Source organism: Pelobates fuscus, chromosome 11 (assembly GCF_036172605.1).
Source record: "Pelobates fuscus isolate aPelFus1 chromosome 11, aPelFus1.pri, whole genome shotgun sequence".
Taxonomy (NCBI): Eukaryota; Metazoa; Chordata; class Amphibia; order Anura; family Pelobatidae; genus Pelobates; species Pelobates fuscus.
This window is the reverse complement of record NC_086327.1, coordinates 37,564,660-37,582,074: the sequence shown is the minus strand read 5'-3', so window position 1 is coordinate 37,582,074 and position 17,415 is coordinate 37,564,660. Positions and strand designations below refer to the sequence as shown.

General features: G+C 43.1%; 1 protein-coding gene across 1 annotated transcript; it reads left to right on the top strand.

The window, feature by feature from the left end:
• The first annotated feature begins 1,128 nt into the window (after window positions 1-1,128).
• On the top strand, window positions 1,129-16,932 carry LOC134577483 (ferritin heavy chain B-like). Its single transcript, XM_063436243.1, has 4 exons — window positions 1,129-1,365; window positions 1,572-1,718; window positions 15,107-15,232; window positions 16,456-16,932. The coding sequence occupies exons 1-4, from the start codon at window positions 1,264-1,266 to the stop codon at window positions 16,600-16,602; spliced, it is 522 nt and encodes a 173-aa protein (XP_063292313.1). The 5' UTR covers window positions 1,129-1,263; the 3' UTR covers window positions 16,603-16,932.
• The last annotated feature ends 483 nt before the right edge of the window (window positions 16,933-17,415 follow it).

Genomic DNA, 17,415 nt, shown 5'->3' with positions numbered 1-17,415 from the left:
TGTCTACGTTTGGTGAAAACAGAGTATGCACTATTCAGTTGAGACACTTATCGTCTTTGCCAGGAAACAGTGTGTGTCGTATGGATGGCCACTTATTCTCAAAGTGCATATTTGGATGGCTCTGGTTCTGGGATAGGCAACCTTCAACTCTCCAGATTTTGAGGACTACATCTCCCATAATCCTCTTACAGCCATAATGCTAGCAAAGCATCAGGGGAGATGTAGTCCACAGCAACCGAGGGTTGCCAACCTCTGCTCTAGTTAATAATTTCCTTACACTTTAAATATTTTTGTTAGTATTTAGAAATTGGCAGTACATTCTGCCGAGCTATACAATAGGTAAAAAAAAGTGATTTACTTTAAAAATGTCAACATGAAAAGTGAGTGTCATATAGCAACACTATTAGAATACCGCATTGAAGATGGAGAGGGGCATTATAGCGCAATTTATAATGACAAGCGTCATTACAGATTGGAGTACTATTCTGTACCTGGTATTGTAACATTATGGGACTTAGATGCTATACACTGTGACAGCATAGTATTGGGCATTTAAAATCTTGAAGATACTTGCTTTCCCTGATTTTCCCTTAAAGAGACCCTCTAAACACCAAAACAACTTTAGCTTAATGAAGTTGGTTTACTGTTCAGTCTCATCTCACTGCTGTATCAGCTAATCTCCTATTTACTATTAACACAAGAACTCATATCAGGCTGAACAGACAACATGTGTTTAGTACTGATATACAAGGTACAAGACGTTTTGCCTGTGTGTTGTAACTCTAGCTCTGTATGTTTTATATATATATGTCCTGTACACATATTTAATCTACCTATCCGTGTGTCTTTTGTTCTGTTAGAAATGCGACATCCTTAAGGAACAAAAAAAGGAAGCGTTACATAAAAAGAAAGATTAAACACACTTTTCCACTTAACAGCTCTGAAACATGTTCCATGATAAGATGCTATTCCCTTGTGAATAACATGACAATGCAGAAATGCAAGCCAATGATATAACCTGTAACATAATAGCCATCGCTGAATTGAATTGGCATAATCTCCCTGCACTCATTGGTTCTCAGCTAATGGGAAGGTGAGGTCTGACTTCATTTCTGGGAATAAACAGAATATATAAGTCCCTGCAGCTGCTGCAGAATCACCGTCAGAGAAAGTTCTTGCTTCAACAGTGATTGAACGGAACTGCTTCTGATATTCAGAAACAAAATCATTTTATTCCACCAGTTCTTTAAGATCAACAGCAACATGAACTCTCAAGTGCGTCAGAACTACAGCCATGACAGCGAGGCAGCCGTTAACCGCATTGTGAACCTTAAAATGTTTGCGTCGTACACTTACCTATCCATGGTAAGTTGAAAAATATCTCGCTATTTGACAGTGTTTATAGTAGTTTACATATTAAACTAGCAAAGTTCCAAGAACACTCTTTGATAGATTTTCTTAAAACAGATTAATCAGAAATATGTCTATCAATCTATCTATCTATCTATCTATCTATCGGATCTATATAAGGGTCTATATATATATTTAATTTTGTCCATTTTTATTGTTAGTCTTACTACTTTGACCGCGATGATGTGGCTCTCCATCACGTAGCAGAGTTTTTCAAGGAGCAGAGCCACGAGGAGCGGGAGCATGCCGAAAAACTTCTGAAATACCAAAGCAAGCGCGGAGGGCGGATCATTCTGCAGGATGTGAAGGTAAGCATGAGCAATGGCAAACAATATTTGGGGTCTGGGAAAGGTAATCTGTATGAATCTGGGCTTGGTTATCAATCACAAATAGAAGTTTATTTAAAAATAAAAAATAAAAAAAATAAAAGCCTGTTTAAATGTGCCTATCTGTGGTGAGTTACAAAATAGTATAATCCTTTTTAGCACCAAACATAGCTCTATGTGATGTGGGGCCAAGACATGATCAGAATTATTCATGACAAGGAGAATGAGAATTCAAAGTGAATTTCACATTTAAATCCAAGTACCCGAACAGGTGCCATAGTGAAATGAAGAATTGGAGAATGTTTCCAGTTCAGCTATTTTTGCCTTACATTTGAAGTATACGTTGAATTCTCATTTTACTGAAAAACGTATTTTCAAGGGAATAATCTTAATACTAAACAAATTACGAATATGGATTATTATCCATAGAAATATAATACATGTGTATATAATGTTTTAGGTACATAATGATCTACACAACAGTTTCTACCCACATGAGGTTTTATTTATTAAAATATGAATTGGAGAAAATCGAGGTGTAAAATTTGCTGGAAAATGTTCCAGTTCTGCTATTTCAGCCTGAAATGAGCAATTACTTTTACAATTATGTACAAATCTGAATTCTCTAAATTGTATCAGGCTATAGCATACTTTAGGTCAAATGAGCAGATTTGGAAACGTTAATATAAATACGACACATTCAAAGGGGAACTAGCACTTTCCTGGATTTTTAATACGGGTGGTCCTCGTTTTATGACGGCTCGCACTTATAATTAGCTCTCTCGCGGGGTGGTAAGTGCGAGCCGTCGTGGGGATCAGAGGAATTCCCTGCTCTTGTGCGTTCGTCTATGTTCGGGGAAATGTCTCTGAACACAGACATGCGCACCAGAGCAGGGAATCCTTTAAATCCCAAGTTCGTGGAAATTTGCACGAACATAGATTAGATGGATTCCCTGCTCTGGTGCATTCGTCTATGTTTGGGGAAATTTCCCTGAACATAGACAAGCGCACCAGAGCAGGGAATCCCTTAACTCCTCAATTACCGAGCAATTTGTTCTACAACCGGGTCATAGGAACGGAACCAAGTCGGTAAGTGAGGATATATATATGCACAAATAAGCTTTTGTGAAGCCTGAAAAATAAAATAAAATGTAGAAATTCACACTGTTGCATTTGACTGTATAGTGGAACTCCATTTTGGCTTCCTGTTTGTTCTAAATGCTGCCCTTGAACATAGGGAAACTTAAACCTTCTGTGGTTAGTAAAACAAATAAAAAAAACACAACAATACTTATGTTCTCTTCCTCATTTGCATTTTGTGCCCTAGCCAAAACTGATCACAGGTGTCTGGGTCACAGGTGCCTGGGTGCAGAAATTTGGCGCCCCCAGGTGGGCATGGTCATCTTGCTAACTGTTGCCATAAAAACATGTACATCTGGACTTGGCAAATGTCCAGTCCAGGCATGCATGTTTCTTTTGTAATGACTCCATCTCTCCATTGATATGCCCCACCCCTTTTTGTAATCAGACACACACAATCATTGACAGACACACTCACTGACAGACACACTCACTGACAGACGCACACACATGCAGGGAAAGCAGGTGCCTACTCTGCCTTAACCTAGTAAGCACCACCTCTTGGGCCCCCTGTGATACTCCATCTGTTCGCTCTTCATGGCGCAATGCACCTCCTGGCTCTGGGCATGCTGCACCAGCTGAGGATTGGCCCTGGCCCTAGCTATACTTGGAATTAACTGGATTGTGATGACATTTTTAAATCTTAAATATACATTTTTGATACATGATTAAGGCTTTACGGCTGAAACATTGTATCTTTGTTTTGTCTCCTGCACCATAATTAAATATACTGTATTCTTAACGCTGCACTGTGTAGCCTGTGGCTCTATACTTCTGGTTTTACATTTAGGGCTAGCAGACCTCCCCCACAGAACTCCAGTGAATCAAGATACTAGTGTGCAGCACTCCACTAGCGGGTTAAAAGAAATCATAGCAGCAAAAATGGTTTACATGCCCCTTTTGTGGGTGGTTCCTTCCCAGACCTACCAACAGTCTTGCTTTTGGCTCGACAGTCCTGATTTTGGGGACCTGTCCCACTGGGGAACTGACCCCAGAGAGCACAGCGTGAAGCAATCATTAGATTTGCTGGGGCAAAGCAACAGGAACTAGAACCATGCAGGAAGCAGTTCAGCTGTGCTCCACTCATGGTCCTCAATGCTGGGGAGGGCCAGTCCAATTATGGGCGTCACTGGTGATGCCATTCACATCATTGATGACGCCCATCTTATCCAGTCTGATTGTTGGGAGGTATTCCACCTTTTTCTTGGTGAGATGGCCCATGTAAGGCATTGAAAGCGAATCAAGTTGCCTCTAGGCCACCCATACCTGACCTTTTTTTTTAGCTCCCAAAGTTGAGAGGTATGCAGTGTCATTCTTTATAATTCTTTAGCAAGGGTAATGAATCTATTGATAACATTGTCAGGGTATTTATATCGGCAGACATTTTGTGCTATGATAGAAATACAAAGTATATATTCTGAAGTAATCTGAACATACCAGACTCCATTTTGTTATATTCAAGTTAACAAAGACACAAAATTTCTATCCTTTCTCTAAAACTGATTGCTTTGCCCGAGCTGAATGGAATGTGTAGTATATATAAACAACCTAGAGATAAGACATTGAGAACGGGGGATGGATAGACTGTCTAAATGCTAATGGAATATAATAAATTCTATACCCAGACATAGGTGACAGAGGAGATTAAATAATTATTTTTTACTTTCTATATGTACAGAGTCCCATTGTAAGTTTGAGTTCATTTGTAGTATTACAAACTGTCATATTAGGAATTACTACAGAAAATGGAGACGCATAGTCTGGATAAAACTGAGAAAGACCCCTTGATCTGACGAGCAAAATTGAGTTATAGCCACCATATAGATAACGAAAATGACGTCAAAATAGCCACCAGGAAAAGTTAACTCTTTCCTGGATAGGTATGTTTAGTGGGACAAGACTGCCATCTAGAGTCCATATACTAAAATGGTTACCTAGAAGGGAACCACACCCACAGTGTTGATTGGTTCATAAACCAGTGACGAACAGACAAAGTTTCCCCTTTAAAAAGTCAAGCATTCAGAGAGATTGACAGTCAAAGATTGAGGAGAGAGATCCAGGCAGAGGAAGAGTCGGGGGCAAGACACTCCATGCAGAGCGAGAGAGAAACATTCCTTGACACTTAGCCACCTGAGAATATCTGATGAGAGAATATCTACTTAACTGGTAAATATACTGGTTTCATTTGATTAATTAATTAAAATTAATTAAAATGAATAGCATGATATATGACTGGATAAAAGCACGATCAGATTTCCATAATTAGAAATCTTAGTAATAAGAATACATTTTTAAACTTTTTACTCTACAGGTAAAAACGATAACATTGTATTTATGTGATTAATATCACAAGTTAGTATATTGTGACATTTATCCAGCTGTATGATTTGCTCTAAAATAAGATAAAATATCTGTTAGACAAATTAAAATATCAGTTTATAGAACATGTCGATTTTCTCTTAATTGGATGGATACAAGGAAGTGGTTACTGACTGTTTAAATATTATTTTATTTAAAATTACATAGGAGTAGATCTTAAATCCCATGAAGAGGTCTAGCCAGCATTGAAAGGGTTACTCTGCCAGCTAAGTTTTTATTGCTTTACACTGCACCTGAGGAATTCTGTCTCTCCGTAAAACTTTGTCTCCCTGTGAAACTTTCACATTTTCTCTGTGAAGAAGGTCGTAAATCTTGTCTTGACGGCCTAATGCTGTAGATTCTAAGCTAAGTCTTAGTCATTAACCAATGTTTTTAAATTGCCACATTGTATTGCATATTCATGTTATACTGAAATTCCATTGATTATTATCATGCATGTTACTTATATTATTATCATTTGAATATAAAAATAAATATTATCTATTTTTATAACAAATCTGTGACTAATTATATGATATACATTTCACTTATACCGATAACGACTTTGGGATCTGAGAATTAAATTAGTGGGTAATTCTCTCTGTTTACAATTATTATCCCATAAATATCCCCACAACATTACTCTGGGAACTGTTTCCTAGCACACATCTTACAGAAAGGTATTTTTATTAAACCTAAATTGATTGAAACTGAAAGAGGAATTGTAAATTTTATGTATTTTGGAAAATAAATGAACATTATAGAATGGGCCTCCGTGCTGAAATCATGTACAAAAATCTTTCAAAAATGGTTTAAAAGTGTACTTATCATGGTCCATATAAGTTAGATTTAAATTAGACATGAAAATTTCACTTATTATGCTAGCAAAATGCTTTAAAAATGTGGTTCCCCTCCACTTATGCTGATGGCATAAAGGTCTATGGCAACAAATGAACAACAAGGTAGAGCAGGAGAACCTTCTCAACAGTGGCGAACATATAGGGGTCACAGCTGCAAAAGGGCCATCACTCCAGGGGGCCCGGCCACCCTGCCAACCCCTGCGACCGGCTGCCCGCCGTCATGTTTTGCGGCCCAGGCCCGTGCAGCAAACTGCCGGAGCCGCCCTTCTAGGGGTCCATCGGTGGCCCATGCTGTTAGGGCCACCCAATGGATATGGATTTCCAGGGGGCCCGGTCAGCGCTGTGGCACTTTAACAGCGCAGCCGGCCCCCCTGTGATGACATCACACGCTGGGAGGAAGTGACTGTCCCGGTCACTCCTCCCAGCATACACAGAGCACACGCGGGAGGAAGCAGAGGAGGGAGTCAGAGTGGGAACTCTGACTCCCATCAACCTGAGCCACCACTGGACCCCAGGGAAAGTCACCCTCCTGCACCTAAACATTTTGTATATGTGTGTGTTTGTTTGTTTGTTTGTACGTATGTATGTCTGTCTATCTGTCTTTTTGTTTGTATGTATGTATGTATGTATGTATGTCTTGTGTGCATGTGTCTGTATGAATGTGTGTCTGTCTGTAGGTGTGTATGTGTCTGTGTATGTGTGTGTCTGTCTGTCTGTATGTGCGCCTGTCTGTCTGTGTCTGTGTATGTGTCTGTCTGTATGTATGTGTGCCTGTCTGTCTGTTTGTATGTATGTATGTATGTGTCTGTCTGTATCTATGTGTGTGTGTCTCTATGTATGTATGTATGTGTCTCTGTATGTATGTGTGTTTGTGTCTGTCGGGGGGCGGGGGGGAGAGGGAGGGGAACCCATTGATCAGTTTCGCACCGGGGCCCCATGGATTGTGTGTACGCCACTGCTTCTCAATGCTGGTTCTTCTTCAGTCATCTGTCAGCAAGCACTTCCAGTAGAACATAGAAACTGAGTAATTTAAAGGACCACTATAGTGCCAGGAAAACATACTCGTTTTCCTGGCACTATAGTGCCCTCAGGGCCCCCCTACCGCCGGGCTCTAGGGGGTGGAAGGGGTTAAATTTACCTCTTTTTTCAGCGCCGGGCGGGGGACTCTCCTCCTCCTCTCTTCCTCCTTCTCGTCGTCATCGGCTGAATGCACATGCACATTATCAATGCTTTCCTATGGACGCTGGCGTCTTCTCACTGTGAAAATCACAGTGAGAAGTGCGGAAGCGCCTCCAGCGGCTGTCAATGAGACAGCCACTAGAGGCTGGATTAACCCTATTATAAACATAGCAGTTTCTCTGAAACTGCTATGTTTATAGAAAAAAGGGTTAATCCTAGTTGAACCTGGCACCCATATCACTTCATTAAGCTGAAGTGGTCTGGGTGCCTTTAGTGGTCCTTTAAGACACACACCTATCTCCTGTTCTGACAATGATGCACTGCCAGTGGAACCAGCATTCAAACATTCATCAGGTTAAACTGACCTGCTTAAAAAAGTATCCCCGGGGGGCGTGGCCTGACCGCGATGCTGAGCGGACGCAAGTGAGCTGAGCTCCCGCCGAATTTAGGCCCTGCAGCACACAATAGCCCACAAACGAGCAATATACCACCCCAAAACTCACCCTGTGCAGCAGCATGGATAGAAGAATCCAGCGAAAGCCCAATAAGAAGCCGTTGGAAGCGGGAACATCTGTTGCAGACATGTTCGCGGTGACCCGCGCGGCCCAGCCGGACCGTCAAGATGGCGGCCGTCACAGCTCCAAGATCTCGTCGACGCCGGTGCGCCCGGAGTCTCCCCAAAGCCCTAACTCACCACAAGGGGAAACATCCATGATACTGGCCAAGCTGATGGAAGTAAAAACATACCTGGCAGGTGAGATCAGCAGATCCACAGCGGAAGTCAAAGCTGAGATCGCGGCACTGGGACACCGCACGACCATCTTGGAACAAAGACAGGAGACAACCGTTAAAGCTCACAATGAGGTAACCAGCCATGTGAACAACCTAGCCACGCGGCTGCAGGCAGCAGAAACTGCCCTTGAGGACTTAGCCAACCGCTCCCGCCGAAATAACATCAGGCTGAGAGGCCTACCAGAAAAGGAAGGTGAGGGAAGCCTATTGGCCACAGTAATGGCGATCTTGCAGCCCCTCGCACCAGACATCCCAGAAAACCAGTGGCACCTCGATCGGGTGCACAGAGCCCTTGGCACACGGAGAGCAGACACAAAGCAGCCGAGGGATATCATCATGCGCTTTCAGCACTTTCAAACGAAAGAAGCCATAATGAAAAACAGCAGAGAGGGCCCCATCACCTACAAAGGGGCTACCATCCTCCTGTTCCAAGATCTGGCCCCTGCGACCCTCCAGAGGCGCAGGGAATGGCGGCCGATCACTGACATCCTCAGAAACCACAACATTAAATATGCCTGGGGACACCCTTTCAAGCTCATGGCATTCAAGAACGGCAGACCAATGATACTAACACCGGATGGGGACGCGGCGGCCTTCCTCCGAGCGCTGGACATCCACACCCCGCTGAACCTGCAATGGCGGACCGCAATCCCGGAGGACCTCCAGCTGCTACCCAGAGAATGGTACACAGCCGGGGAGTAAAGACACGACAAGTAATACAGCCTTATCGAACATTTTATCCCCCCTCCAACAACCACCTCGCATGGACTCACATCCCCAGAGGGGAAAGATATTCTGGGGCTCTTCGGGCAAGTACTGATCCCCACAACCCCCCCCCCCCCCCCCCCCTCCAGTTGCATCTAGAGTGAGGCACGGGTTAACCGGGAAAAATAAAGGGAATAAGAGACAATTAGGGACAAAATTTAAAGAAATAAAATAAAAAAACAATCACAAAAAAAAAAAAATATATATATAAAAAAAAAAAAAAAAAAATAATAAAAAAATAATAAAAAATAAAAATAAAAAATTATATAGAAAATAAGCAAAAGAACGCTCAATCCTGCGACAATAAATTTAAACGTAAAAAAAAAAAAAAAAAGGGGGGGAAAGAATGTAATGTGTATATCTACCAGCATGTAAATACTTGCAAGCAAATGTGACAACAAAAAAAAAATAATAAAAAAATAATAAAAAATAAAAATAAAAAATTATATAGAAAATAAGCAAAAGAACGCTCAATCCTGCGACAATAAATTTAAACGTAAAAAAAAAAAAAAGGGGGGGAAAGAATGTAATGTGTATATCTACCAGCATGTAAATACTTGCAAGCAAATGTGACAACAAAAAAGGGGGTAGATAACTCAATCAGGGGGCACGATAATTTAAAAAAAAAAAAAAAAAGGACAAAAAATAACAAAAAAAAAAAAAAAAGGGAAAAAAAAAAAAAAGGGAAAAAAAAAAAAAGGGAAAAAAAAGAAAAAAGCTCCGATGCCAACCTTAGAAGGCAAAACGCCACTAGGGCAATTGATTTCAGATAGCCTTGGGTGGGGGGACCGGGACGGGCTCTAAGTATACAGGGGGACTGCTCCACGACCTGCCCCGATCGATAACATACAGCGGTACTGAATACTGACGCACGCACTATGGGGCAGAGATGACACTTCTACACCTCCAGTTATGGGGCGACCCCGGGACATGGGGAAGCCCGAAGGATCAGCCCCCAAATTCTCGTAGGACTGGCAAGGTCGAATTCCCCTAAGAGACACATGGGCGGCCCAGATTACCGGGGCAGAATGACAACCTCGCAGGCGTGCTCACGCATATTCCATAGGGCCTAAAAGGACTAGTTAGTACAAGTTCGGGACCATGCATCCGTGCGCTAAACCCAAACTTATTGGGCTAGCAGCACTGATGCAGACGCACCGCACAAGTCTGGCAAGAGATAAGACCAGACAGTTTATATTTATTTTAAGTTATACAAGTTTTACCTGTTTATGTAAATGTGAATGTGATCAAACTAATGTCCTCTTTTTTTCTCCTCCCCCCCTCTTCCCCTCCTCATGGTGGCCGGAGCGTCCCAACCGATGCGATCATAACAACAGGGATCAGAGACATCCCAAAAGCAACACCTGGGAATCATCAAGATGACCACACCCGTAAGTCAGCTTACACGCACACACCCCATACACCACAATGTCCACCCGCATAAACTCCCTAAATGTCAGAGGGTTGAACGCCCCTAAAAAGCGCAGGCTGCTATACAGAGAACTTAAAAGACTAGGCCCAGACATAGCATTTCTACAAGAAACCCATCTACCTAAGACTCTGGGAATATCCCTTAGAGACCACACTTACAGTACAGGTTATGAAGCCAGAGCACACTCCAAACGCAACGGAGTAGCTATATTGATACACAAACGCTGCCCACTTAGGGTCACAGGGGTCAACGCAGACAAAGACGGACGATACATCATACTCTCCGGGACGTTATACGCACACACCATTCACCTCATAAATATCTACGCACCTAACGAACCAACCAGGGATTTCTGGGATCAAATAGCAGACAAACTGAAGGCCCTACAACACGGCATGATTATAATGGGAGGCGACTTTAATGCAGCTCCGTGCCCAGCCATAGATAGGGGAAGCATAAGGGGTTACCCACGCTCACACGGCAGAGGGAGACAAGACAAACTGGTATCTGACTTCATTGGCACAACGGGACTCATAGATGTGTGGAGGGCCCACCACCCCGGGGAGGTCGATTACACATTCTACTCCACTCCTCATGACTCATATTCCCGCATTGACTATTTCCTAGTTAACGACCAAGCTATCCAAAGGACCATAAAATCCACAGTAGGATCTATTACATGGTCCGACCATGCAGACATAAGCATAGAATTAGGCAACCTTTGCACAGCAACCCAATGGAACTGGAAACTAAATACCTCCCTACTACAGGACCCAATTATCAAAGAAACTATACGCAAGGAGATAGTAGAATATTTTCAATTAAACACCACTCAGGACCTAACACCCACCACCATATGGGCCGCTCATAAAGCGGTTATCAGAGGAGCCCTCATTAGAGAAGCCACCAGAAAAAAGAAACAAAAAACACGACACCTGAAATCCCTCCTGCGTGACCTCCACATTCAAGAACAGAGACATAAATCTAACCCCACCCCCGAAGGGCTCACAGCCCTATTAACGACCCGACGCCACATCAAAGAGACCCTCCTAGACGATGTAGCAAAGGCGATGACATGGTCTAAGAGAACATTCTTTGAACAGGCCAACAAAATGCACACGCTGTTAGCACGCACACTCCGCCCACGACCAAAACAAACACACATCACGACAATGAGGGACCGCACAGGTCAAATTAAGACAGCACCTGCAGACATAGCACAGATATTTACCGAGTTCTACAAAACCTTATATAACCACACACCCACGGCGACAGACAAAACACCACACATACGGGATGAGATCAGACAACACCTTAGCAAACTAGACCTTCCAAAACTGACCCCCTCAGCAATAGAATCCATAGGGGAAGAATTCACGGCAGACGAAATCGACAAAGCCATATCACGCCTTAAGGGTCGTAAAGCCCCGGGCCCGGACGGATACGAGGGCAGCTACTATAAGACATATAGAGAAGAACTGACACCCCACCTATTACAGTGGTTTAACCACCTGATGCAGGGCGGACATCCCGACCCGGACATGTCCACGGCCCACATAGTACTAATACCAAAACCCGGAAAAGACACGACCTATCCAGAACACTACAGACCCATATCTCTGATCAACCACGATGTAAAACTACTGGCCAAGATTTTAGCAGACAGACTCTCCCCACACCTACATAACCTAGTCCACGCAGACCAAGTGGGATTTATTCCCGAACGACAGCTATTCGAAAACACCAGACGAAACATAGACCTAATTTGGACACAAACGACTTCACAAACCCCAACGCTCATCCTCTCTCTAGACGCTGAAAAGGCGTTCGATAGAGTAAAGTGGCTATACCTGTTTGAACTCCTACGACATCTCCGATTCCCTGAGACGTACATCCAAACAATCCAAGCCATGTACACCGACGTTAAGGCTCTCATACGGATCCCGGGCGCCACAACAACCCTCATCGCCCTACATAATGGCACACGCCAAGGTTGCCCTCTGTCACCTCTCTTGTTCGTGCTCACATTAGAACCCCTACTACAAGCTATCAGATCAAACAGCTCCATAGAGGGAATCACAGTGGGAGACCAAACCTACAAAGTATCGGGATACGCAGACGACGTCCTTCTCACACTTACAAACCCAAGTGATTCAATGACGGCATTAGACAAAGAACTAACAGAATACGGCGCCCTTTCAGGCTATAAGGTCAATCTGTCCAAATCCGCTGCTCTCCCGATAGCCATGACCGCAAGCGACACAACACACATAAGGAACCGTCACCACATACCTATTGCACAAAACGCCATAAAATATCTAGGGATACAACTGACTGCTGACCCCAAAAAACTTTACGGGGCGAACTATACCCCCCTTCTTAGGACCCTTAGTGCCGACCTCGACAGGTGGACAGATAAGCCTATATCCTGGATAGGGAGGGTCCACACGATAAAAATGAACGTCCTCCCCAGACTCCTCTTCCTCTTTCAAGCCCTCCCCTGCCCCGTCTCTAAATCGGATCTGGCCCCCCTGCAGAGGACAATCGGGGACTTTATCTGGCAACACAAACGACATAGAGTGGCCCGCAACATATTGTACAGACCCAAGGACGGAGGGGGACTGGGATTGCCCCATCTCTATAATTACTACCTGGCGGCCCAAATGGCTCAGGTGGCCATGTGGCACTCGACACCGGGCGACCGTAGATGGGCGGACCTAGAATCCGGCATGACAGGAGCCGACCTTCCCCAATTCTATATCTGGTTACCCAAAGAACACAGGGCCACCCTACACACTAAATGCCCAGCCATCCTAAACACCCTCCGGCTGTGGGACACCGCAGCCCTAAAACATAAACTAACCACGACACCCTCCCCAATGATGCCCCTGTTAAGAAATAGAGCATTCCCACCAGGAATGAGGGCCCGAGATTTCAAAAATATAGAGGAGGCGGGACTACAGAGGGCGATACACCTGTATGAAGGGAACCAAATAGTATCATTCGACAAGCTGACAGAAAGGACCAGACTGGGCCCTTCGGACTTCTTCAGATATGTCCAACTTAGAGACTTTGCACAACACAACCTAGCAAAAAAGGCAGCAAAAACTATGCTCACGAGTTTCGAACGCATTTGCCTCAAAGGAAATCCCCCAAAGGGACTTATCACAAATCTCTACGCACTCATATGCACAAACGGCACTGACTGGGGCGACCTGCATTACACCACGCAATGGGAAACCGACCTCAAGGAGACCCTAGAGGGCACAGATTGGAGAGAAATATGGGACGCAAATAAAGCTCTCTCAGTATGTGTCACCTTACAAGAGCAGGCCTACAGGACCATGCTGAGATGGTATACAACCCCGGTAAAACTATACCGCATGCAAAAAACCCCAGACGATCTGTGCTGGAGAGGGTGTGGACATAAAGGGACTTACATCCATATGTGGTGGGAATGCCCAAAAGCACAGACCTTCTGGAGGGATATCGGGACCCTACTCGAAAAGGTATTCCATAGGCGTATACTGGTAGATCCATGGGTGTTCCTACTCTCTAGACCGCTAGACGACTGGCCGAGGAAGGAACAGAAACTCTTACATAAAATTACGCTAGCGGCCAGACTTACAATGGCGCAGGCGTGGCTCAAACCAGAAATCCCCCAGGTAAACACGGTAATCCACAAAATAAAAGACATACAGATTATGGACAACCTCACAGCACTAGTGAGAGGCAACATAAAAACCTACGAAAAAATATGGGAATTGTGGATGGCTGGTGATTGGGAGATTACCTAGAGACCATAACAGGCCCACCTCGCAGACCCGGCACCCCAAGCCGGCATAAAGAGCATCCCTCGACACGGCGCTCCGACCTACACCATGAGGAACCCCTACCCCCCCCCCTTTCCCCCCCCCCCCCCCTCCCCTCCCCCTCCTGTTACTCCATAACCTGACGGAGGAGGAACTGTCCACCTCTATACATTCACAACCAGGGGAGGTCATGATCCTTACATACCCGGCCACTCAGCATCGCTGGCAGGTATATAACCTAGCGATCTGAACCCGGAGTAAGAAACTTGTTTTTAACCAACCGACATGACCCTCCGAGCATGTTTTTTCTTATGAGTTATTGTTTTTCCTTTTACTGAGTTCTTACTATGTTTTATCTACTAAATATTCAAAAATGACACCAAAAAGCGAATATTGGCAGACCTCAGGAACCGCACCTGAAAGGCAGACGCAGCGGAATCTATTACAAGCCGAAACATGTTCTGTTTCCAAACCGATGTACTCGACTGAATATGCCTTGTAACTAATGTTCTATCACAAGTATGTATACCACTGTCATACCAAAAATAAAGAATTTAAAAAAAAAAAAAAAAAAAGTATCCCCAAACAGGGATAATCACGCTATAGAGGGTTGGAAGCAAAGCAGGACCAGTAAGTGGGTGTTACCATAGTGTAAAACCATCATACCTCTGAACATGGTCATGGCATGCTGGAAACAAGGTAAGAAAAATATTTACAGCTACCAAACAATTTAGTGTATCATTTTCTTTATGATACATTGAATATTTGTTTTTTTTTAATAGCTGTTAAATGTTTAGCTAAAAATTTAATTGTGAGTTCACTTTAAAATCCACTGGCAAAACATATATACAATATGTGATCAAGCATCTTTTTGCAATAGCTCAGCTAACTAAGACGCTTGACCATATATTATATATATTTATATTCATTGTTATTATCCATGAAGTGATGTGTACACAATATGGGGAGATATGTTTCCTTAAATGATTAAAAGTGAGACATCTAATGTATTATTTTACTTTATTTATCCAGAAACCAGAACGTGAGGAATGGGGCAGCACTCTGGAAGCTATGCAGACGGCTCTGAATATGGAAAAGACTGTGAACCAGGCCGTGCTGGATCTGCACAAGCTAGCAACTGATAGAAACGACCCCCATGTGAGTTCTAGTAGCTAAAATTGACATAATATGTAGGCATCTAGACATACCTGAAAATGACATTCCCTCTTGATGTTCTTTGCAGTACAATTCAAAATAGGGTCCTGTTTTTATATATATATAGCCAACTCCTTGGTTTTGCAACCCTCCCTGTCACAGGTGCCTCATCCCAGGGCCCTATTTAGCCTTCTACTGCAGAGAACCCCAAATGAAATATGTTTCCCCAAGTAAGTAGCTCATCTAGCAGATATTTGGCTGTTAGAGTAGGACCTGCCAAAGATGGGGTACATTAATGTTGTGGCAGGCTTATGCAATGCATGATCAGATAATGTAACTAAACTCTCATTATTTTTTGCCTAGATTAGGTGTTTTAAAAAAAAAAAAAAATCTGTCAGCACAAAAGTTGCTGTTTAGTAGATAAGGGAGTGCACTGGATTTTGATTTTTATTGTACTTATTGGCTCTCAGCAGCACCATATTTATGCATGTTTAGGTGAGTGCAGCCAGCCCCTTGTTAGCTGGCATTTGATGCCTATATGAATTTCTTCTGACTCTCCTAACATCTACACTACATTTTGTAGACCTGAATCTGCTGTCTGATGATACAATTGGACTACTTAACCCCTCTAACTTTTCTGGGTGTAGAGGGTGAACATCTCTCAGACCCACTTTTAAAAGTGTTTATAACAAAACCCATAGCAATGAATTTCCTACTGCTTTTGGAAAGATAACCTACATTGTCAAGATTGTGGAGGTCCTTACTTGATGCCTACCTAGGACATTGTTATTCAAACCTATCCTCAGGGCCCACAGGCTATGTTTTATACAACGACTGCTAATAAAAGTGGAAATGTCAGTGGCTGTGTCATGGTACTCCCATGGAAATATCTTAATTCTGGCCTGTTGGTGGGTCCTGAACACAATTTGGAACAAGAGTGGTTGAGAAAATTAGTTGATAGTTTAAGTATCAAATATATATCCATGCAATATAAACAGCCTAGATTATATATGGGCTCAGTTACTATATATACTACTATCCATGCTTTCCAAACTGAGCTTAAGCATCTTTGGGGAGAGTGGAGACAAACAAATGGTTTTAGGGATTGATTGCCAATCTTGTTGGATAGATGTTTGCAGTTTTGAGCACAATTGGAAGGAGTCTTTTTGCCTAGGTTATTGGTTCTGCCATTGAGTTTATGCCTTAACCATGTTATCTTTTTACAGTTGTGTGATTACTTGGAAAGTGAGGAGCTGGAGGATCATGTAAAGCGCATTAAGAAACTTGGCGATCATATCACTAATCTGAGACGCCTTGGGGTGCCACAGAATGGCATGGGAGAGTACCTGTTCGACAAGCACACCTTGCCATAGAGTAGCCAATATCTTAATCCTCAGAGAGAGAACTTCCAGCTTTCTATACATTCCTCCTAATCCTTCCTCTCTCACAAAACGTGGTGCTATATGCCTCTCTACTGTCAATATGGAGTTGAACTGCAATTTCCATTATGCTTGGTCATGGACGTTATAGTTCAACAACTGTTTAAAATCAAACTGTTTGTTCTAAGCCCTGTGAAAGCATCCATCGGTTCTCCCAGTACAAATTGGCAGTGGTAATGGCCTCTCTTTGAAAAATAAGAAAATGTCTACTTGTCTGTGTGCTGTAGTATTTAAGAATAAAGAGAACATGTCATTCAAAATGCATATTGTCTCTTGGTATTATTTCTAAATTATGTTTTCAGGTGTTACACTGTGTTTATGAATTAAAAGCTTACCCTCAATCTTTTATTTCTTACAAAAAAACACACAAACGTACCTAAACCCCTGCAGGTTTCCCTATCAGTGGCACACGTTCTTTGACAGCCAACCAATCAGCCTTCATTGCCTACTATCTACAAAAGTACACTCCGAGAGCGAGGTCTTATATTAAGGATACTAAGCCATTTTTTGCAAGAAATGGATAGCATAGAATGACATGAAGAGTACAGCTGGGTCACACTTTGTCAGGATCTTACATGATGGGTGAGAGTCCGAAGTGAAGAGTTAGGGCACACCCTTGCAGTCTAACACAAACAGAGGAGACTTGAGGTGCACTGGGGCTTTGCAGGAACAATAACCAGGTACGCAGAAACTGACAAGGGAAGTACAAAAGAGTAGTCGGGTATGTTCCAATGGTCAGGGCAGGTG

Excerpts from the sequence above, each read along its gene's own strand:
- LOC134577483 (XM_063436243.1), top strand. The coding sequence starts at position 1,264 with ATGAACTCTCAAGTGCGTCAGAACTACAGCCATGACAGCGAGGCAGCC. Across the intron at positions 1,366-1,571 it reads CGTACACTTACCTATCCATG|TCTTACTACTTTGACCGCGA; the intron begins GTAAGTTGAAAA and ends TTTTATTGTTAG. Across the intron at positions 1,719-15,106 it reads TCATTCTGCAGGATGTGAAG|AAACCAGAACGTGAGGAATG; the intron begins GTAAGCATGAGC and ends TTATTTATCCAG.